The sequence below is a fragment of the Centruroides vittatus genome, unplaced genomic scaffold, assembly GCF_030686945.1.
Source record: "Centruroides vittatus isolate TY-2023 unplaced genomic scaffold, ASM3068694v2 scaffold_576, whole genome shotgun sequence".
In the NCBI taxonomy this organism is placed as follows: Eukaryota; Metazoa; Arthropoda; class Arachnida; order Scorpiones; family Buthidae; genus Centruroides; species Centruroides vittatus.
In genome coordinates, this window is record NW_027122713.1 from 911,933 (window position 1) to 935,540 (window position 23,608).

Below are 23,608 nucleotides of genomic sequence, written 5' to 3' on the forward strand. Positions count from 1 at the left end.
CATAAAAGATTTTTAAAAATTCTATGAAACATGCCACTACTGCCGACTGTGCCAAGATAAGCTAGCTGCTAGTGCAGAAACGTGTTTCAGTTGTTTTGTATTATTTTTCTGCGAGTAAATGTTCTGCTGTCTGGTGTCATAGTTTATTTTTCTCCTATTTTAGACACCAACTATTTATTATTTACATTATTTGCTATGAATTTGCCTATTTTTGGTACTGAAGGCAAGACTGTGTTTTGAGACAACTCAGAGGTGTGTGAAAGGAATTCTGGCTTCTGGTGTGAAGTTGATATATAGACACTAAACACACCTTGCATACTTTATCAGCAACAAAATTTAAATTATTTAAATTTTGTTCTGTAACCTGACAAAGGTTTGTCAACTAGGCCAAAAATGTTTGTTTTGATTAAATTTAGTTGCTGGAAAAGTAGGTGTATTTAGTGCCTTTTTATACCAAAGTTTCAGCTTAGACTATTATTGAAACTTGTATTAATGTATTCCACTAACCTAAATTTTCATTACTTAATCTGATTTTCTCTATTGTCCTTTTTTTTCTGTTTTTAATTTATTTTATTAAGAGACTTGGTAATTATTTTCTGCTTTAAACTTGAGATAAATAGCAGGTATTTTGTTTATATTAATGAAAGTTTTCTTTTTTCTGAAATTACATTTAGACAATTTATTGATTTGTTTGTCTTTTGTTTTGGAATTATTCTTTACATTGTAATTTATTGTTATAATATTTGTTTAATATTGATTATAAAAACGTTATAAATTGTTTATAATATTCTGTCTGAATACCATCCTGTTTGTAGTTCTGTTTATTTCTAAACAGTTATTTTATAATTACAAAAGTATTTGAATTATTTATTAAGGAGTCATTTTAATGACTCATATTTTGATTTTAATGTGAGAAAGTGGTTATAATTTTGATGTTTTGTATTCATCTTGTGTACTTACATTATGAAATTAAGCAGTATACCAGATAAACTTCAAATGAAAACTCAAAGGGGATTGGATAGTTTTAGCAAATTCATGAGTCAGCAGCACTTGTTACTACCATGTTACAAGTCACAAGAAACATCTTATCTTGAACGTTTACTTATAATAAGTTTGAAATATACTCTTTGCATGTAAACTTTTCATTTTTCAATTTACGTATATACATAGTAAATATTCTAGATTATAGTCAGTATTTTTTTTTTTTTAGAATTTAAATCTATAATATTAATATTGATGCTATAGTAAAATAATATAATTTTGTTGCCAATTAATATATAGATTTGTTTATTGTTTGAAATTTAGCCACAGTTAATCAGCTTAACTGAAATAATGTTATCGAATATACTGCTGAAGTTCTCTAATGATCTAAAATAATGGTCAGAGAATATAATCTGTTAAATCATTATTGTAGGTCAGTGGTTCTTATTCTATTAAACACATTGAACTCTAAAAATATGTAGAACTTAATAAGAAACCCCTACCTGTCTATAACTTATTCCACCAAAGTTTGATCTACAAATTTCTAGTACTTTAACTTAAAAAATATACAGTAGAGACTCGTAAATCGGCACCCCGGTAATCGGCACGATTTTCAGTCGGACTGTGTCGTGCTGAATCGAACGTTTTTGATACTAAATTTACTTCTAAAGTATAATTTTCGTGTTTTTATATTCTTCAATATATTTATTTTGTTTGTACAAAATGCAGAAATAATTTTTAACGATACGATAGCCTCGATTATTATTATAAAAATTTTCGTTAGGCTTAAAATCGACGAAAATTCTACACACAGTTTTAATACCCGAAGCGACACGCAACGGAGAAAAATTTGAACATCGGACAGGTTAATATATTTTTTCGTACATAAACCGTAATCGGAACAAATCCCTAATCTGAACAACCCCAGTCCCCAATTGATTCCGATTTTCGGTTCACTACTGTATATCGTTAGTAGATAAAAATGTAAATCAAAAATAGAATGGAACAGCAGAAATTATTTGTCTTTTCAAAGACTTTGAAGTAAAGCAGGGATGGATTATTGTCCAATCACCATCAGTGACTGAATGATTAGAGTTGAATGCCATATATACAAATTTAGGACTGCCATTAAATTTTTTTCTCCATTATTTTCATCTTGCAGAACACTCTTGCATTTTTTCACAGAGTCTGCCAGTTTGCGAAACCCAGTGGTGTAGATTAGAACATTCTGTATCTTGTTATTGAAAGATTAAATTGTATAAAGTGAATTTTATTATTATTCTTTTTATTTTCTTTTATTTTCATTATATTTGTTGCATCCAAAATGTTAGGGTGTAAATGAATGAACTTTATAAACAAAAATGGTATCTCTCTGACAGAGGAGGCATTTTATGTTCTGCAGTTTGCAATGTCAGAATCGCACATCATTGTGCAACATGAGTAATCTGCAAGAGCTATAGAATTGTAGCTGCTGTAGGAGGGAGTGACAATGGATATGCTATAGTGAGTGTAGGAAGAATTTGAGTATGGGTTGGATGTGTACCGTGTGACACAAGGTTCATGCATTGAGAAACTATAATGGGTAAATGAGAAACTTGGACATAATGTTTTAATGTATATTATGATGCTCTCGGATAACAAGTAACATAACTACAATAATTTAAAATGGTAGCATTTGTTTTGGAAGACCTGTATATGTCATAGGATGTTCACTGTGAATTATAGGTATTCAGGTAAATGGAATGATGGATTCTTATCTCTATAATAATAAATCTGCTCACATTATCTTATGTTTACAAAGATTTATTATAAACTGGCCTTGAGCATTCTCATTCTTTGATTTCCTGCAGTTTATTTGTTTTCAAAAATGAAAATGGTTGAAAAAGTTTGGCATTTAAAAATATCATCAGTAATTTATAAAATTTGTTTGTTGTTATATTTTCTTAATTGATGCCAAATGTTATTTCATTAATGGCTCTGATATATGCGGAAAATTTCTGTTATATGACAAATTTGTATATAACTAGAAATTGTGACCAATACAAGGATTTTAGGTGCAATTTTTAGATAAAACTCCAAACAATCTAAATTTTTAGTGTGTTTATTCTACTTTGGTACTATTGTTGATGTAACTAATGCTTTTCTATTTTTTTCTACTTCAAAAAATTGTAACAGATTTATATTATAATGTAAAAAAAATATGATTTCAGGTTAGCATTCGATGAAGATCGAATTCCCGATCTTACCGACGAAGCCATCGTCCAAGACATCCACTGTGTTGCCTCTCTGTTAAAAATGTATTTTCGTGAATTACCAAATCCATTATTAACATATCAGTTATATGATAAATTTGTGGTAAGATTAAACTTTTTATAATTCTTACAACTTTATAAATAATTAAATTCTATTTACCAAAATTCTTCCATTACTTATAGAATGCTGTGCAGTCTGAAGAAGAAGTTAGATTATTAAGACTACGTGATGTGGTTCAACAGCTACCGCCTCCTCACTATCGTACATTAGAATACTTAATGCTTCATCTTGCAAAAGTCGCTGGTCATGGAGGACGAACTGGAATGACTCCGAAAAATGTGGCAATTGTCTGGGCCCCAAATTTATTGAGGTGAATAAAATATATAATTATTATTATTGTATCATTCAATTTCATTATTCAATATTCAAACATTTTTAATATTTGTTTAATAATTCTATTTTAAATTATTATAACTCGTAGATCAAAGGACGTTGAAGGTGGCGGAGTTGGTGCCCTTCACGTAGTGGGCGTTCAAGCAGTATTAACCGAATATCTGATTCGTTACGCAGATCTCATTTTCAATGAGAAGCTTCTCACATTTCAGAGTCCAGGTCCTGATGAGAGTAAGAAATAATTAATGAAGTACTTTGTCAATAAAATGAACAAATTTAATTAATTTTGAGTCTTTAAATTACTAAGCAATGCCAATTGTATACCAAGAAATTTAAATTATGATTTTGAATGTAAAATTACAATTACTTGTAGCAAGCATAAAAAAATTATTTACCATAAATTTTATTATTCAAAATTTTTAAACAGTAATTTAATTAAGTGTTACTGTTATTACACTCAATAGTTCTGTTTAAATTTACATTACATACATGCTTCTTCTAGAGTATTGTGAAATTTTCTGTAAACTATAACCTAAGCACTCTTTAACACATTTCATCCATTTTCAGAGAATACTTAGGCTATTGATTATGGAAAATTTCATAATATTCTAGAAGAAGCAAATATTTATTTTAATTTAATTATGTATACAGCACTTTTAATTGCATTTTATAAATTAAGGATATAAATTTAAATAAATTCAATAACGTTAAAAGGTGCAAAAAGAAAGAAAATTGAAAACAAACTCGATACTAGATATTTTGATTTTTTTCGAATGGAATTAATTGTAAATACAGAATTTAATGATAATATATATAATTTATGTTTTTAAAACTCTAAAATATAAGTTTATTTTGCTAAGCTTTGCTGCAATTTACATTGTTATAAGCTTAAAATTGATACAGGAAACAACAAAATTTTAAGAGTTACAAACTATCAGCTAGCATAATTTAATTAATAGTCTGTTTTAATTTAATATATCTAATAAATTTGATTTGTTTCACAAAGTATTATTTTTTTAAAAATATTTTAGGAAATGTCAAACATTTAAGAAAAACTTGTTAGTTTATGATATTTTTGCAAAATTATAATGTCTCCTTTCATTCACTTTCTCTCCAATTAATCTGTTTTTTTGTCTCGGTCTTTATACAGTTCTTCTGTCATTCCCTTATTCTAGCAAAGAGGCCAAACAAATTATCCTTCTTCAAAATAAGGTTGTGTCATCATATTTTAAGATAACAGCAATGTTTCCCAATGTCTTAAAATAATATACTCCATCTTCAGTTAATTATACAGTTAAACCTTGGTTTTCAAATGCCTCACTTTTTGAACAGTTTGGTTTATGAACAGAATTTCAAACTCATAATTGTGCCGGTTGTCAAACAAGTACTCCACAAGAGCAGGCCACAGATTACAGAGACGTATATGGTCGACTCCCTGTACTTCCTATGTTAAATAAAGTTGACAGCCCAATGAACCCACAAGGCTGCCAATTCAGAAGTTGGTGTTGAAATCGCCTTGCATTGTTAGATGTCAGGACACAAATCATTAATGACGTTGCTTAATTAAATTAGATTTCAATGCTTGTGCAGGAAAGATACTATTTTCATTTTTTGGTACGTTCCATAGTTGAATCTAAATCAAATTAATAAAAACTGTGTTAATTGACATTCACATAATACAAGAATTCATGTTTAGATATATTTAAGTTAAATAAATAACAAAAATATACTAATATAATATAATATATTACATTTGTAGGCATTTTTATGGATGAAATACAACTAAAAAGGTAAAAAAAAAAGTCTTTGTTTTGGGGATTGGGAATGGATTGATCCATTTTATATTATTGTTTCTTATGGGAAAATTTGTTTTGGGTTTAGAACAACTTTTAGAAATAAATTATGTTCAAAGACCAAGGTTTGACTGTATATAGAATATTAAAATATGTTTCAGTCATTGTTTACAATTAAATTGATGATTGTGCAAGAAAATATTATTTTGTATTGAGTGTAATTTGCAACATATTGTGTATATGCATTCTTATGCCTCTATGTTTTTACTGTATTCAATTTTAATTAGATCTTTGTCTACGTCAGACTTAGTATATTAATAGGATACCAGTATAATAAGTCCTATTAATATACTAAGTCTGACATAGACAAAGATATACATGATACTCAATTTTAATTATATGTTTTGTTATCTGATCTTTTTTAAAGAAAAATATTTGATTTTTGAAAGTCATTCAATACGAGATTTTGATAGATTGATTTTTGTAAGATATAAAAATTCATAGAATGATACATGAATAATTTTCAGATAAATTATTATATCATGTAGGAAGATGTTAGATCGAGTGTCACAAAACCACAATACTTGCTTTCATTACAAAACATAAACTATAAAAAGTTGATTATTCATTTCTACGTCTGTACCATATACAAATTATACTTATTCTGTAAAATTTTATATAATAAAATAACATTTTGGTATTAAAATGTAATGATTAATAGTAAATGACACTTTCATACCAAATCAAATTATTTTTGGATTGTTATATAGATGTTGGTAGCTGTTGAACTAGTTTACAATTTGTGAAAATATACAGTTTATTGATTTGTCATGCTGAAAAAAATTATATCAGTTTTCATGTATTAATTAACCAATATTACCATAAGGTTTTTGGATTTTCAAATTTAATACTAATAATTAACATACTCAATCAGTTACATGCAGCCTTGTGCAGCCACAAAAATGTTTATTAGACTAACTTTTTCAGTCATATTTAATTACCTTTGTTGGGCTTGCTGCATATTCAAAAAATCAAACTATTTACAAAAGCTAACAGAAAATAGAACAAAAACGTTGGAATGCCAAACATTTTTGCTGCTTACAAAGTTGTATATAGCTGATTGAGTAATCTATTGAAGCAGTTATTTTATGAATTATGAATAATAATTTGTGTAATATATTTATCCTTAGATCTATAGAATGCAAAAAAAATTTTTGATCTTACCCCAGTAAGCTTTTCAAACTGCCAGATTTATTTAAAAGTTCAGTATTTTTGACTGCCTTAGTAATCAATCATCTGCAGATTTGGAGACAGATTTCTAAAACATTAATGCTACATTCCAGAACACTTGACATATAAAAACAAACATGTGCTGATTTAACATTAATAAATCTCAGGAAAAAATATAGAAACTAACAAATAATAGTTAAAAATAACAAACAAACAAATATAATTGTGTACTTAAAAGGAAGCATATTAATCAAGCTATTTAGGTTAAATTTTATTATAGACCTTCCCCTGTTTTTGGATGTATTTCCTATAATTTTGTTCAGAAGTTATGCAAAGTAAGTGCTTTAAAAGCACTAATGTGCTGAAAGGAAACAGTTCAAATTAGGAAAGATTTACTGTTTTATGGCAAATGTATTGGATGATTTCATTTCCATAAGTGATTTTGTTAATGAAATCAAGACTGGTAGAGAGCATTACTGCGTGGTAGCTTGAAACTTCTGTTTGTTGGCCCAAAATGTATGAAAGTACAAATTTGGGGCAGAAAAAAACTATTTGTTTATGATTTTAATGAATGTAAAAACCTAAAAAAAGTAATTAATTTTTAAATTTTGAATACTTACTTACTTGCTTTTAAATGTTATTCATCTGGAATATAATATTAGTTCATAGTTTAGAACTTTGTTTCTGGTTCTAAAGATATTTGATTAAGACAGTCAAAACAATAGTCACTTTAAATAAATCTAGTTTAAAACACTTCAATAAACTCATGTCTAATTGCTAGCAAACACAGTGTAGTGCATAGAGGAGAGTAAATTATAACAATGTTTGGGTTTTGTGTTGTATAATAACCTTTAAAATTATGTTTGGTTATTATACAAAAATAAAATTTAAGAATACCAAATAAATTGTTTAGTCATATGGATAACAATATTTTGAGCAACATTGTTTGTTGCTCAAAATATTGTTATCCATATGACTAAACTGTTAATTGAAGAAAATTCATAAGTTAAGTTGAATTCCAAATGCATTGTATAGAACAATAATAATTATAAAAAAATCATACACACAAGGTTAAAAAATGAAAGAATATAAAAAATTTTGAAATGATTGCTTAATACAAGTAAGAGAATGGAAGAATGAAGGAAAGTGCAAATTAAATTTTAATTGCAGATAATTTATCTGCAATCGAAAATAGAAAAATAATTAATTAATAATAATAATAAAAAGAACTTTTAAAAATTTGTAAATTCTTTAAAAGAAATTATAGTAAAAGGGAATGATCCTGGTAGGCTTTCGAATCCTTATACAAATTATTGCCTGGTTAATTCATTTTCAAGTGCCTTGACTCAAAATTAATGATTACTTTTTGACTGGAATTCTCCTAAATTGTCTTTGTTTTTTTAAAATATACATACATTAAAATGAATAAAAAGTATATGCAACGAAGCATCAAAAATTCCAACTAATTGGGGCCGGATCCATCTGGATTTTCAAATATACATGTAAATTAGCATGTTAAATAAACTGTAAACTGCAAATATGCCATAATCCAAGTCTAGGTATTGTGAGTTCAAGTGATTTCATAGGAATGTAGGAATACTTACAAAGATTCAAAATATAATTAACAGAATCACTACATGTAATGTCCATTTTAATCCTTTTTTGTAATTATACAATCAAAGCTTAACCTAAAAAAAAGAAGCTATGAATGTCTTAGACAACAGAATATATATCTCTAAGTGATGTGACTCATTAATGAAAAGACTAACTTGCATAGCTATTTTATTAATGAATATTATTGACAATTTTAGTTAAGAAAATGATACTTCAGAAAAGTTTTGAAAGGAGATTCTGTTAAAGAAATCAAAGAATGAAATATGAATGTACTTATAAGTCTTTAAAATAATTTTGCTAGAATTTGAATAGAGAAATGCATAAATTTTGTGAATATTTCTTGTAATGAATATTCAATTGTCAGGTTCTCCGAGACGGGCAAGACCTAAATCGTTAGCTATATCGACTCCGACAAAATTGTTATCCTTAGAGGAAGCCAGATCAAGAGCATTATCCGCAAATCTTCCTCCGACTCAGCAGAAGTATATCGATGTAGGTGGCGGACCAGATAATCTTCCTCCAAAATATCACACAGTAATCGATTTTCCAGGAGGGTGAGTAATTTGTCCATTGATAGGTCTTGAATAATTACCAATTTCTTTTATTATTTCCTTTATTATTCATTATTGGAATGTGAGAATATGAATATTCATTAAGTATTTAAAGTTGGTTTATTTATTTGGTTTTAGATTCTTCCAATATGAAATAAATATTTTCAGTTACCCAAAGAAACAATTTTAGTTTATTTTACTGAATTTTGTTTTGCTATATTGTATATAGTTAATAAAATATTGATTAATTGTACCAAAAATACTATACATTTAATAAATTGTATTGTAAATATTAACCTTTTTGCCAAATTCACAAAATAACACCTTCTACTTATAGCTGAGATAATTTTTATTGAGAAAAACAAACGTTTTCGGCTTACTCAATAAGCCATCCTCAGGTTATAACTTTCGAAAAAAAAGGAACATTATCGTTCCATTAAAAGAATACAATTGTTTGAAAAAATTCAAAACATTAGCAATGGACAAAAAGGAAGAACATGGTAATATAAATAAATAAATATACATAAATAAATAAAAACAAAAAAGAAAGAACATGGTAATAAAAATAAATATACAATAAAATCGTTATAGTGGGAATAAGAAGTAAAAGAAGACAGCCTACCAACAGCTTGGAAATTCGTGGTTAAGAAATATATCATGAACTCGTAGGCTTGTCTTAGCTTGTTTTGGCATCATTCCTCGATAATCTGCCATTCTTTTTAAAAGTATCACCAGTGGAATCATTTTTATTTTTCATCTTTTACTTCTTATTCCCACTATAACGATTTTATTGTATATTTATTTTTATTACCATGTTCTTTCTTTTTTGTTTTTATTTATTTATGTATATTTATTTATTTATATTACCATGTTCTTCCTTTTGTTTTTGTGTATTTTTGTACATTTATTTATTTATATTACCATGTTCTTCCTTTTTGTCTGTTGCTAATGTTTTGAATTTTTTCAAACAATTGTATTCTTTTAATGGAACGATAATGTTCCTTTTTTTTCGAAAGATAACCTGAGGATGGCTTATTGAGTAAGCCGAAAACGTTTGTTTTTCTCAATAAAAATTATCTCAGCTATAAGTAGAAGGTGTTATTTTGTGAATTTGACTAATTATTGGCTGAGCTAGTATCTGGTTTAACCTTTTTGCTTCACTTTTTACATTTGACTTTTGTATGCATTTTAAGGAATGCATTTGTCTGAAAGTCATGGACCACCTGAATACCATTATAATACATTCCAGTACTTTAAAGTTGTTTTGCTCACCAGGAAAATGTTGATAAAGTTCAATGTTTTCTTGATGATAAGTGAAGTATCTTGAAAGTACTCAAACTTGAAATGTATTTACTTTATTAAATCATTGTTTTTTTTTAATCTTATGCTAATATTTATGTGAATGAAAAAGAATTTTTAATTTTAAGGTAAAAATTAGATTGTTTTTTTACATGAAAATAAATGGAAATATTTTGTAAAAAGAATTTTAAATAATATTTCCAGTCTCAGATTCAATTTGGTAGCGATTTTAACCTGTTTAGATTTATAAATGAAGAGAATGATGTGGAATACCAAATCATGCAAGAAGAAATGAGATATAACTATCTTTTTGATGTTAAATTTTGGAATATAAGAACAAAAACAAAAAACAACAATTATCTAAAGTACAGGATCTTCTAAAAAGAATAATACCATTTTAAATTATTGTAATTATGTTAATTATTATCAAAGAACATTGCTATGTACAATACATTAAAACATTGGAAAATGGTACAAGTATCACATTTGCCATTACAATTTCTCAATGCGTGCATCTCTTGTCGCATGGCACACATTCGCTTAATACTCAAATCCTTCCTATGCTTGCTACTGCATATCTGTTGTCACTCCTCCCATAGCAGTCACAATTCTACAGCTTTTGAAGATCATTTATTATCTTGCAAACTGTAGAATGCAAAATGTCTTCTCTGTTGTGGCATTGCCATTTTCATTTACAGTGCTTTCTAAAGTTATTTGAATGCAGATGGGATGTGAAACTCTGACAGCCGATTGCAGAGACAATGGTTAGACACGTCTGGTGATTTCAGAGATTGTCTAGACTGCAGTTCAGGAAAATTTCATTGTAGAGATGGCATTTCTCGCTTGTCACAGTTTAGATAGCGATTAGAAACAAGTTATTTGACCTACTTTCTAGACTCCCTTGATAACAGGTTTAGACACTGTTTTACTTGAGTAGAAGTCACCAAATTCATTTGTTGGTCACAAAGTTTATGTTATAATGGATATCATTCATTTAATAAATATTGTAAACAGGACAAATAAAGAAAATTATTCATCTCAAAAATTACGAAGAGAGAGAGGGTAACACGAGATCGTAGTAATCTTTTAGAAATGTATTCCGAAGATAAATTTTGAATTCAGTATAAATTTTCTAAATCTGGATTTGTTCATATTTTAAATCATATTGGTGATGAAATTAAGCATCTAGATGGAAGAGAATTGCCATTAAGTACTGAACAACAGTTGTTGACGGTATTACAATTTTATGCCACCGGAAGCTTCCAGAGAGTAGCTGTGATCTTAGCAGAGTTCACATCTGTATGCAGGTATCTATCAAACTACCATTAAATAAATTTTAAAAGTTTTTTGTATAGCGATAGAGATGTTTATAATAAGAATGACGTCTTGTTTAACAAATAAGAATAAGGTCTTGCTGCAAGCAGACCAACAAGGAAATGATGAAAAAAATTTCTTCTGTATCATCTCTCATGCGGTTTTTTTTCGTCCCCATAGTACAATTATTGTAATCTTTCTCCTCAACTGCAGGATAATTTTTTCTTCTTTGGAAAAATTCTGGCATGATTTGAACACGTTCGTCGCCATTTTTCTGACGTCATAAACAAATGACCTGATTGGTTAAATGACTCCTGAGAGAGGGGAGTAACAGCAAAGAAAGTTTAGATGGTGTTCAGAAATAGACGATCGTCATCTTTGCAGCTCATTTTAAACTGCACTTCAGCTAGTATTAAATGTCATTTAATGTAAATTTTGTCTCTGCAATCGGCTGTGACAATTACTGTATCAATTAGTGTACATCACATACTTCTCAGATAATAATTAACCTAATTACAGTAATTTAAAATGGCAGCATTCATTTTGGAAACCTGTATTTTTATATTAGCAAGGTTGAGGCAGAAGTTTTAAACACGAAAACGTGTATGTCGGATGTTCAGCGCCGCTTTCCTGTAAGCCTAGAAGTTTGACAATGGTATTTGGAAAGTCAGTGGAATCATGCTCGACGTTCCAAATGCCATTGTCAAACTTCTAGGCTTACAGGAAAGCGGCAATGAATGTCCGATGTACATGTTTTTGCATTTAAAACTTCGGCTTTAACCTCGCTATTGTCAAGTACATTATCACCCTAAAGAATAAATATATATGCAAAATATAATTGTTAGTAAAATTTAAAATTATGATTTTTTTTACAACTATTTAATGTTCTGATAAGAATTTTCATTACTGTTTTTGCTTGAGAAAAGTAATTTGAGTTATTTTCTTGTGGTTTGTAATGAGGAATTAAATATACAATATGTACTAAATCCTACTTAAATAACCTACTTAATTGGACTCAAAAATCAACATTTAACATTATCTCATGTATTTTTAGACCAGTTAAGACTATCCTCAGAAGAAATTGAAAAAACTCATTTTGAGCCAATTTGGCTCAAAATCAGTTTTTAACATCTGAAATTCCTAATAATCTGAAACAGATTATACAAAGAGATCTGAAAATATCTATGAAGATGTTATATGTTGTTTTCTGATTCCAATAAAGTTGGCTGTTTTGTAAAGGAAAATGTATTACAATTAAAATACTTTGAAGTATTTTCATTAGAAAAATAATAATTTAAAATTTCAAGCTGTTTTGCTTGAAAGTTATCTTTTCTATATTAATTTTCAGAGTATAAAATGTAATAATAATGAATTTTTTCTTTTTTTATTAGGAAAAGAGGAAGTGGAAAAATAAAAAAGTCTCCATCTGGTTGGAAGTCATTTTTCTCGCGTGGTTGGCATTCGGGAAGCACTAGAGAAAAAGATAGGGTTTGTCCTCAGAGAAAAGTTAGTTCCGGTTCATTACAACATACATCATTACCAGTTCAGGTTGGTTTGGTTTTATATTATTTTTTAACTATATTTTATGATATTTTGTGTATATAAATTTGCCTGAAGTTAAAAAATAATACTGAATATACAGAGTTTTTAAAAAAAACAGCATTCAGTATTTATATGGTAGGTAGTACTTTACATATCATACTGAGTGAAAAATCTTAGTAAATGTAAGTTGAAAACTCAACTGGTTTTGAAATGATAATAATTTTGTATGCTATTACAGTACACGCTTGCTATAATACCCCTCTCAGTTATCTAGTAATGCCTATGCACTTGCATTTCCACAAAAATATTAGTCATGTCTGTCACACATTCCGTTTTCCTGTTTACTCTGATTTCATTTCTGTGTACAGAATTGCATGTCAGCAGGCCATATTATTTATCATCTGCCTCCAAAAAGAATTGGTCATTCATTGCCTTTAGCCCAGGGGTTTTCAAAGTGGGCATTACCGACCCCCTGTGGGCAGTGAGTAAATCTAGGGGGTGCTGGAGGCAGGGTACTGAACGGTGACCAAAGATAAAAGTTGGAGTCACTGATGGGTTAGGGGGTGTTGGGTATAACTTTATGGAACAAAGGGGGTAGTGGATCAAAAAAGTTTGAGAACCCCTGCTTTAGCCTATATATTCTTGCTAATCTGGCAACTCTTTGCGCAAGGAATAGTTGGGTTAGCAAGAGTCTAGTGTATCATGATTGACTTATGGCTTTTACATGTTGCATCTAAAAAGAGAGGATAATCTTGCCAAATCTTGATATTTGCAGAAAGGGTTTCTCATATCCACCTTCCATTACTATTTTTATGTTCACTTTGCATCATCTTAGAATCATAAACTTTCAGAAATTTTGGGTCTCTGTTGAATTTTTGACATAGGTTTACTGAGGCTTCATTACTCAGTATGGTGTGTATTGTCTACCATATAATTCTGAATGCTTTTTTTAAACATCTTATGTAATGTAAATACAATAAAATATTTAGTGTCTGTTAAATATTTAAGGCATGACATGATGATGAACAGATGGAGTAGACTCCCAATTCAGTATTTCATGTTGATATGCTAGCATTTTAATCTATTTCAAATAGAGTAAAAGCTCAGTAACACTAAGAAATAACTGTAAAAAACTAAAATTATCAAATGAAGTCTCGAATAATTTTGTATTATGAAAAAATGTTATAACAATAAAATAGAAAGTGTAAAACTTTACTAAAGTTGTCTTAATTTTTTAATCACTATTAGCTAGAAATAATGACTTTTAATGAATATTTATAGGATGTTGCTATAACAGAAGCAGATATTTCCCATACGAAAAAGTTACGTACCGTGAAAAGTGCAGAATCTCTTGTATTATTGGGTGGAGGAGGATCATCTTGTAGAAATTCTAGTTCTTCAGAATCTTTTAATATATCTGGTAAGGTTAATCGTAATTGATATAAATTAGTAATTTTGAAATTAATTGAAGCTAAATACAGTAAGACCCCTCTTAATCCTGCCTCACTTAACGCTGATTCGATATAACACGGTCTGCTCGAAGCCTAAAAAATAAAGCTCAAAATTTACGTCGATTTAAATTGTCGCAGCATTTCATTGATTTGTATATAATACGATTATTTACGAACATGAACTAATCAGAAGAAAGTGGCAAAAAGGTGTACTTTCTTTAAATCTATGTTTGTTTGGTGCAATTTTGGAAAAAGTATAACATCATGAGTGCCATAGGCAATATCAACTTTGCTTGGAAAGAATTAACTGATAAATGCACGAATGAAGTGTGGAAGAAGTTATGGCTGAAGAATTCTCGACAAAAAGAATTCTCAACAAAAAGAGCCTATTGCTGTATCGTTAGGTTGTTCAAAATCAATCTAATCGATACAGCAGGACTAAGAGATGTAAGCAAGCAGGATATTGAGGAGTTACTGCAGATTTCTGGTGAGTCTTACCAACAACGACCTTCAAGAACTGGTGCAGAACAAGGAATTCATGTAGAACTGGAAAATAGAGATTCTGAAAACAAAGAACCCAAAAAATTTCTTTCCTTAGTAAAAGTTTGGTAACGATAACCGAAATTGTTGATCAAACTGTAGCGAATGATCCAGATTTTGAAAGGAGTACAAAAGCAAAACAAGGCATTTCTCTGTATATTATATTATATTTCTCTGTGCATATGTTTGTGTTATTTTTATATTAATTTGCATAATAATATATGTTAAATAACTTAAAATTAAAATAAAATTTGTTTATTTTTGGTCGCGTGTTTCCCTGTCCCTATTTACTCTATGTTAAAATGACCTTGTTTAATGCTGTTTAGTTTAGTGCTTTTTCATCTAGGAACACATCCCTGCATTAAGCAGGGTCTTACTGTGTATTTAAATTATTGATGAATGATTAAAAAGTAAATTAAATTTCACTTGCTTTTCTTTTAATTGAAAATAAGTAAAACTCAGTTGATTTTAATATAATTAGACATAGTATTGAATTTTATTATAATATTTATTAATCAAGTGGGAAAAATGAACAAAATGTAACTAGAATATTTATAATAAATAATGAATATTTTAAATTTTCTATCATTTATTCTATATTGTTAATTAGTATTTTCAGTCCATTTAAAGAGGATCATCTTCAGTCTCAACATATAGTACACCTGAATATGATTCTTTTACAAAGGATTGAAAACAATAGTTTACAATACAGAATGAATGAGAACCAGATAGCTGATGCAATTAAGGTATCATCTTACCACTCTGGGGACCCAGGATTGAATCTAGGAAGACAAAAACCCATTAGGATTTTTTAGTGGATAGTCTATCCTGAATATGTCAGGACCCCTTCCTCAACACCTGGTTGCCCTTATTGTAGGTCTGGCTGAACTCATAAATAGGTATAAAAGAACCTCAGAGCTTGAAGGACAGAAACATTTGGGATTTACACTTAGATTCCATACTTGCTACATTATTAATTTATATGGTTAAGATTGAATTTCTGTTTGTTCTTCTGTGATAAAATTTTTCAAATATGATTATTGCAGGCCTCGGAGTCGCTCACTTTTCTCACTTGTACTCACTTTTCTGAAGTATCCTCACTTTTCTCACTTTTCAGGTCATTTTCTCACTTTTCTCACTTTTTTGGTCATTTTCACGTGCTTAATTAAGATGTGGGGCAAACCAAAAATAATTTTAAAGCCAAACGAATTGCCGAATTATCGGACTATCAGAATAGAATTTTTTAGAAGAAAATACGCGGCCCTGAGCAGACTCAAAATTGCAACTGCCCGCTCAGTGTCGTTAGGTTATAGAAAACAAAAATTTATTTAACGTATTTAAAAAAATCTTTTATGCACTTAAAAAACCCCTCTCATTACAAATTCAGAAGCCAGTGTTGAGTAAAGTTATGTACTCATGCCATATTTTCATTATTCGCCAAAATCTACCTTATCCGAATTGCATTTCCTTCTACAGAGTTTAAAAATAAGTATTCTAAGCATCCCTGCAGTTTTGGCTGTTTTCTAAGAAAATCACTAAAGTCCTTTTGCAGGGGAAAGCACATTACGCAGAGGGATTAATCTCTCAAGCTGACAACACTGCTGCCGCTTTTAAATTCAAAATATATAATTATTAAAATTAACACGAGATAGTAGCGTAACCTCCTATCACTAAAAAAGATTTCGTTTCTGACCATTTAGTTATCCTGGTTATAGCCCAATAATTTGGCAGATTATTTGGTTTTAATTAACAATCGGGTTATGGAGTTGTCGTTTACAAAAATATTTTTTTACTTGATTTATCTTTAAATAATTTCATAAACTTGAGTTTAATAAAATTACTTTAATGATTTCATAGCATATTGTTAACGTTAAATCACATCTACATCTTCCCATAAATGTATGTTTAAATTGACTACAAGTATAATTATTCCATATAGTAAGTGTTATTTTCATAAAATGTGTGATTACTTTGGTTGTGAAATATCCATTTTTTAATCTTCTCTTATGCCGATTATAATTGTGCATTAATTGAGAGACTAAAAAAGTAAACGAAAATGTAAATTCATATTTACATATAAAATTTACCAAATAAATTAAAATATTCGAAGTGTTGTAAAAAGTACAACACGTAATTGCTTGTGAGAAAGATTTTCACAGGCTTCCCAAAGGTTAACAACTTTGCAACGATGTTGGTTTTTATTCATCTGCAGGAAAAAGTTTTTTGTTATTTATGAAATCATAATAAAATATTATTTTACTTATATTATTTGGAGTATATTTATTTCAGATTTATTATTTTATTTGGAAATCAATATTTACACATCTCGAAGCATTAAAAAATAAACAGTTTCTGATAATGATAAATATCCGAGAATAGCCAAATTAGTGAAATCAGCATCGAAAATCCCGTTCCCATGAATGAGAGGATCAATTTTATGCCGGGCACTTTCTCCTGATAGAGCATCAGTGTTGGAAAGAATGCTTAATTCACTTTTGATTGTTAAGGAGGGACTAAACATGTATGACCAAAGCCCACACCTTGTACCTATTGCAAAGGACGACTGAAATTAGCTTCCTCGGTGCATAGAAATTATCAAGAACGATTGGAAAATGAAAAGAAGTTAAAAGAATAAGAGAAACGGAAAAAAGAGCACAGAAATGTTTTGAAGAACAACAAAAGAAAGCTGTTCGTAACATGAAGATTACGGAACGGCAACTGAGTTTAAACCAGAAAAATGTAGAAGAAAATGAAATACATGCGACAGTCTAAGCTTTGTTAGAAGCAGCAAACAAAAAAACTGGAGAAGGCTATTAACAGCAAGAACATGAATGAAGTACAAGCAGCACGTGTGATGCTTATTAGTGTTAAGTGTTCAAAAGCAAGAGGAAGCGAAATAGAAGGAAGTTGATAACATGCAGAATAATCTTAATAAAAGAACATCATCTTTCATGACTGATTATTTACAGAAGCCAAAGACTTTTCAAGTATTCATGGTTTACTGGAAATACAGAAGCCACTGGTTATCGGGAAACAGAAAAAAAAACGCGATATAACCGAGTAATAAAAATTCTGGGCTTTTACTAAACAGATTATACATGCTATGGAATCTCTGTTCTTTCATCAGCAAGTGTTTCTGATATAAAATAAGCTTAGTTTTTCAATCCTGAATTTTATTCGTAGGTTATATCGAATTAATTGACGTTTACGTAAACATCGAAACCATGAACGCCCATTTAGCATTGTTTCTTTAACAATGACATTGAAAGACAAATACTGTCGATATAAAAACAAAACATCAATTGCGATTTTATTATACAGTACTATATAAATCGCTTATTAGAAATTCGTGTAGTTTATATTTTTCAATAAAAATTATAAATGCTGTAATTGAAAATTTAAAAAAAAATGAATATTGAATATATAATAGAACATCAAACCTTATAAAATTACAGAGTAAAAATTCTCTAAAAAGCAAAATGAAGTTACTACTGTATAAAAATTTTAGAAGTTTTCGTTCAGAATTAGAGAGATCTTTTCCTTACACGTTATGCGGTGAATTCGAAATTTCACACCTTTATGTGAATTGACGCAATACCGTTAATTCACATAAATGTATGAAATTTCGAATTCACAGAAACTTGTAAATGAGGAGACTGTACTTAAAACTAATAAATAAACAACTTTTATATCAAAAGAAACAAATGACAATAGATCTATCCACCTGTTCTGCATATTTAGCTCTTTCTCGTATTTCGTTGCAAATAGAAATTCAGTGGTAATTGGTAATTTAAAATTAATTGACTCAAATGCTTTTAAAATTTAGGGGACCAAAAAAACGCGATATAACGAGTGGCTACGATATTACAGTATATACAGAAATTTTTAAAATGTGTTTAACCATAACAGAATAAAAAGAAATAACAATTTTTACTGCTGTTTTGCTGAGTTTTCCTTCTGTGTTTTCACTTTGTTTTGTCACTATTGCACTCACTTTTTATTCACTTTTTCTGTATTTCAACTCACTTTTCTCACTTTTTCAAAGGGGAAATAGCACTCCTAGGCCTGTTATTGGCAAATGTTAAAGTAATAATGTCAATAAGGTGTCTGTCTATTAAGCATTTGTTTTAAAATATTTATTATTATATGTGTGTGAATTTTATTTATGGCTTTGGATTAAAATATTTTTTTATGTAGTAGTAATATGTAATTTGTTTATATTTTTATTTAAATAAATATATATATACTATAGGAGTGTTTTGTTTTTGCAGGTTTAATGAAACTTCGTGAAGTAAGCATTGAAACTAGTGATGGAAAAGAATCATTAATGGATTATGTGGATAGTAATCATGATTCTCAGAATTCACCATGTCTGTCTCTTCAATCGCCTCATCTGAAGCATAATAGATCCTCGTCTCATGAATCTTATTTTGAACAAGATATGGATATTGCAACAGAAGACCAAGAGGTCCAGGATAGTAGCATATATGATTTAATTAAAGAGACAATGAATAAAATGAAGAAAGAATCTGAAAGAGAAGTTGAACATCAAGTTGTGGAAACACATTTTGAATATCAAAATCAACATGAAACTGAAAATGAAATATTACAAATTTCAGATGGAAGGGAGGCAAATACAATACAAGAACCAACAGATATTCAGTGCGATGCTCACAAGAGTGTACGAAAGCAAAAACTTCAGAATGTCGAGACCGAAGTAGGAGATGCCAAAGTTCAAAAACTTAGCACGACAAAGTTAATCGAAAAACAATCTGAAAATGTCATAGACGACAATACTGATGATCAGCTAACAGATGATAACAATGTAACAAATTCTTTGAAGACAAACAAAACTGAAAATATGCTCACCGAATGTGAAGAACCAAATATTCCTTTGGTTAATAAAATGGAATATTGTGTAACAGATAAATTAAATGACAACATTGGATTTGAAAAAGATCAAGATGATAAAGAAGAGAGTAAAGTTGTGGTAGAGCGATATGGTAATGAAGAAACAGTGATTGTTGAAGTTCATGCAACTCAAGAAAGCTCAGATGAAGAAGCAGAAAAATTTCAAACTTCATCAAATTTAGATAGTGAAAAAGACTTAATTGATTATGATGAAATGATTAAGTTAAAACAAACTGAAGAGATAGACTCAGGGAAATCAAATAGCGAAGAATGTGAAAATAAAGCTACATTAAATATTGAAAATAAAATTGTTAATGAGGAAAAAGTTGAAGTTCCTATAATAGATAATGTTCTAGAAGATTCTAACATTAATGAGGTAAATCATTCCTTAAATGATAAAATTGTTACTGAAAGTGAAGCAAATGATGATGAAGATGCTGGCATTATTCCCGATTTAAAGCCAGGATCTTTGATTTCTGAGGTTATGGAAGAATATTTGTTAATATTAGACAAGGTACATTCCAAAGATGATCAACAAAATAGTGACAAATTGCAATCATTAAATTCTAAATCGAATGCATTTATTTTTAAAGAACCTGAGCATATATCAAAAGATGAAACTAAACTATCTCCTTCTAAAGATGGAATGGAGATTTCACACGAAGCAGTTGCTACAACTAAACGTCTTCCACTCACACAAGTTAATTTAGATGATAGAGATGAAGTAAATGTATTGGATACTAAAAGGGAGGAAGTCTCTGCAGAAAGTGAACCAAACAAGGAAAATTTAGAAAGTGATTTTACTATATTAAATGAAGATTTAAGGTCGGAAAGTAAGACTTCTAAAGTTGCATCAACAAGAGAACCTAGGCAGAGTTCAAGATTTCTTGACAATGTTCAGTTGAGACATATTTCTAATGTAGCAAAGTGTTCAAATGAACACAAAAGAAACTCTGAACCTTTAAGGTCTTCATTAAGAAAGCATGGTAATTCAGATTCAGTCGAAAGGAAACATATGTCAGAGATGGTACCTAAACTAGAAGAGAAGAATACTGTTAAAGGTTTGATGTTAAAATTTGAAACGTCTCCGAATAAAAACCCAAGTGAAATTTGTTCCTCTGAAAAACATTCAACCAAAGATATTGTTTCCAAACCAAAGACCAATCATCCAAGTCTTTTTACACAGTTAAAAGTTTTAAAATTGCAATCATTACAGTCTGGTTCATCTATGACCAATGCTACTGAAACAGTAGATCCTTGGTCTGATCCCATTCTAGATATTGAAGAACAAAAAGAATCGCAATCAATTCCTTTGAATAATAGGCCTTCGTTGATTGTTCAGAGAGAGAAAAGCCCAGAGATTGTAGAAAAAGATGAGTTAAGTACAAAAGATTTAGAAGAAATTAATAAATTGAAAAACTTAACAGAAGAAAAACCTGTAGAAATTAAACCAAAAATAAGTAGAGAGTCTAAAGAAAGAAAAGGTGCAATGGGTTTAAGTGTTTCCACACCTGACTTGGCAGATAACAACGATACAAAAATACCCGAAGACAGAAGTACCGATGCATCTACTGCTGTTAACGTAGGTAATGACACTTCTGTATCGTCTAGTAATACAAGTCAGACTGAGGATGAATCTGTAAGAAGGGAGAGAATAAATAGAATTAAAGAAGAAAGAAGGGCACAGCTGAGGGAAAAGTTAAGATCAGAGAGTTTTCGTCTGGAAGCAGAAGAGAAAGAAAAGGTACTGAATGAGTTTCGTCTAAGAAAACACAATAATACAACAAAAAATAATTCTGATAATATATCTGGTGTTAAAAAGCAAACTGTTTCAAAAGTAGAAAAAGAGAAGAGTAAAGAGAGCAATATTCACAGTTTAAAGACAAAACGGGAATTGGATGATAAGTCTACCACTCAGCACAGAGAAGTGCCTAAACCGAGAATTAACACTTCAATTTCTAAGGGATTTGCAAATAAAAGTTCCACAAGTGAGAAACAGGACAGAAATAAATCTGGACACACTACCGATATTACACATACTACACACGACAGAATTACTTCTAAAATACAGAGTCCTACCACTCGTAGTGAGAAAATATCTTACAGGTCTCCAAATAAAGAGAGACTGAAGAAAGCTACTTCACTGGATAGTTCTAAGCAAAACACAAAATCAGATTCAAAACCCACATCACCCACTTCAAAAATCACAAGGAACTACGGCGAGAAACTAGAAAAGACGTCCCCGTCCTCCGAAAAGCACTACGCCCAAAAAAGCCCAAGCACGGATTCAAGACGCGCTCTCTCCTCCCAGTGCACGTCGGCCATGAGCCAGAAACGAATAAGGGAGAGAGCGGCAATGTTCGAGCATCCAAAAGACGCTCAGGAAATGTGCAGAACGAACACTTCCTCTAGTCGTTTCACGCGACAGCGCAGTTCTCCCTCATTGAATCCCTCATACGTAAGGTGACACCACGCTCTCCGGCATCCAGATTCATTCTTATCCATTGCCTGAATGGTAATTTTTGTATATTTATGTAAATTATGAAGAAAATCAATTTGTTCTATAGCCAAAACGATTTTGGTACCACAAGTTTTTTTTATATTATGCTCTTTTGTATAAAAGAAAACTTCACGGGCTTCCATCAAACACACACAAAAGTTTTGTATTTGCATTTATTTTTTATCATACATCATCCCACCTGAACTTGGAGTGAATGAAACTATTGAAAAAAAGAAATTTACATTTAGAGAATTAAGTAAGTAAAAAAGAATTTTTAAGGTGACTTTTTTACTATTATTATTTGTACATTTTTTTTTAAAAAAAACACAAGAAATTATGCCAGAGTTATATATTAGTTTCATAATGTTTAAGATATATTTGCAAATTTATATAGAGGAGAGTATTAAGAAAATGGTTGTGTGATGATTCATATACTTGATCACTACCCCAACTTCGACGAGTAGTGTTTCTTTTGTAAAAAAAAATATATATATATATATATATATATATATACAGTATTTGTGTAAATATATATATATTAAAAAAATATATATTTATCACAGTTGATTATGTATATGTGGAATTTGCCATAACGATCATTGCTTCTATGGATTAATTCCTCTCCTTTTTTTTAATCGTGCACTCTGGCACTATTTTTTATCGAAGCTATAGTTAAGTGTGCAGCAGGATAACGTGTGCCTTTTGATCTATATACGTCAATAAACTTTCCAGGGTTAGTGATCATGCTGCCATTTTCATTGTTTTGTGCATATACGCGACTTTTTGTACAGCAGTTACCATTATACTGTGTGTTGAATATGCAGTATTAAAGATTTTGTTGTAATGTTTTTTGTATTCATTATTGTTTTTAAGGTGGAACACAAGGCATCTCTTGTGTTCCACCTTAGTCAGAAGCTTCTGGCCTACATTCGAACAGTGCCCACTGGTGGCGGAGTGGATAACACCACTGGACACTGGCATTTGGTCGCGGGTTCGCGCCTCACCGACGAGTTGGCCTGGCTTTCTTCGCGTGTCTAACACCTAAATTGTGCCATTTTCCCGTATAAAAGTCCTAGAAAGGGCAGATTGCCCATGAGTTACAACTCATGGCCTTCTTTTCTCAATGTAATCTATCCATTCCTCAGACATGTTTTGAAGTGCTAGATGATAAAATCCTCGAGGATTTCTCACATGATTGTTTGTTTGCCAGGTCGCCTGTTGGATTCCTCTTAAGAT

The 23,608-nt window shown here is 29.9% G+C and overlaps 1 protein-coding gene across 5 annotated transcripts in view; it reads left to right on the top strand.

The window, feature by feature from the left end:
* The window catches only part of LOC136989515 (uncharacterized), a 127,456-nt gene extending 104,240 nt beyond the window's left edge, over positions 1–23,216 (top strand). For all 5 annotated transcript variants that reach the window (XM_067287701.1, XM_067287700.1, XM_067287703.1 and 2 more), the window contains 7 exons: positions 3,192–3,336; positions 3,417–3,604; positions 3,716–3,858; positions 8,629–8,818; positions 12,820–12,976; positions 14,252–14,390; positions 19,233–23,216. In XM_067287701.1, the coding sequence (XP_067143802.1) occupies positions 3,192–3,336; positions 3,417–3,604; positions 3,716–3,858; positions 8,629–8,818; positions 12,820–12,976; positions 14,252–14,390; positions 19,233–22,339 (4,069 nt within the window). In that variant the 3' untranslated portion in view covers positions 22,340–23,216. The remainder of the gene's footprint in view (positions 1–3,191; positions 3,337–3,416; positions 3,605–3,715; positions 3,859–8,628; positions 8,819–12,819; positions 12,977–14,251; positions 14,391–19,232) is intronic.
* The last annotated feature ends 392 nt before the right edge of the window (positions 23,217–23,608 follow it).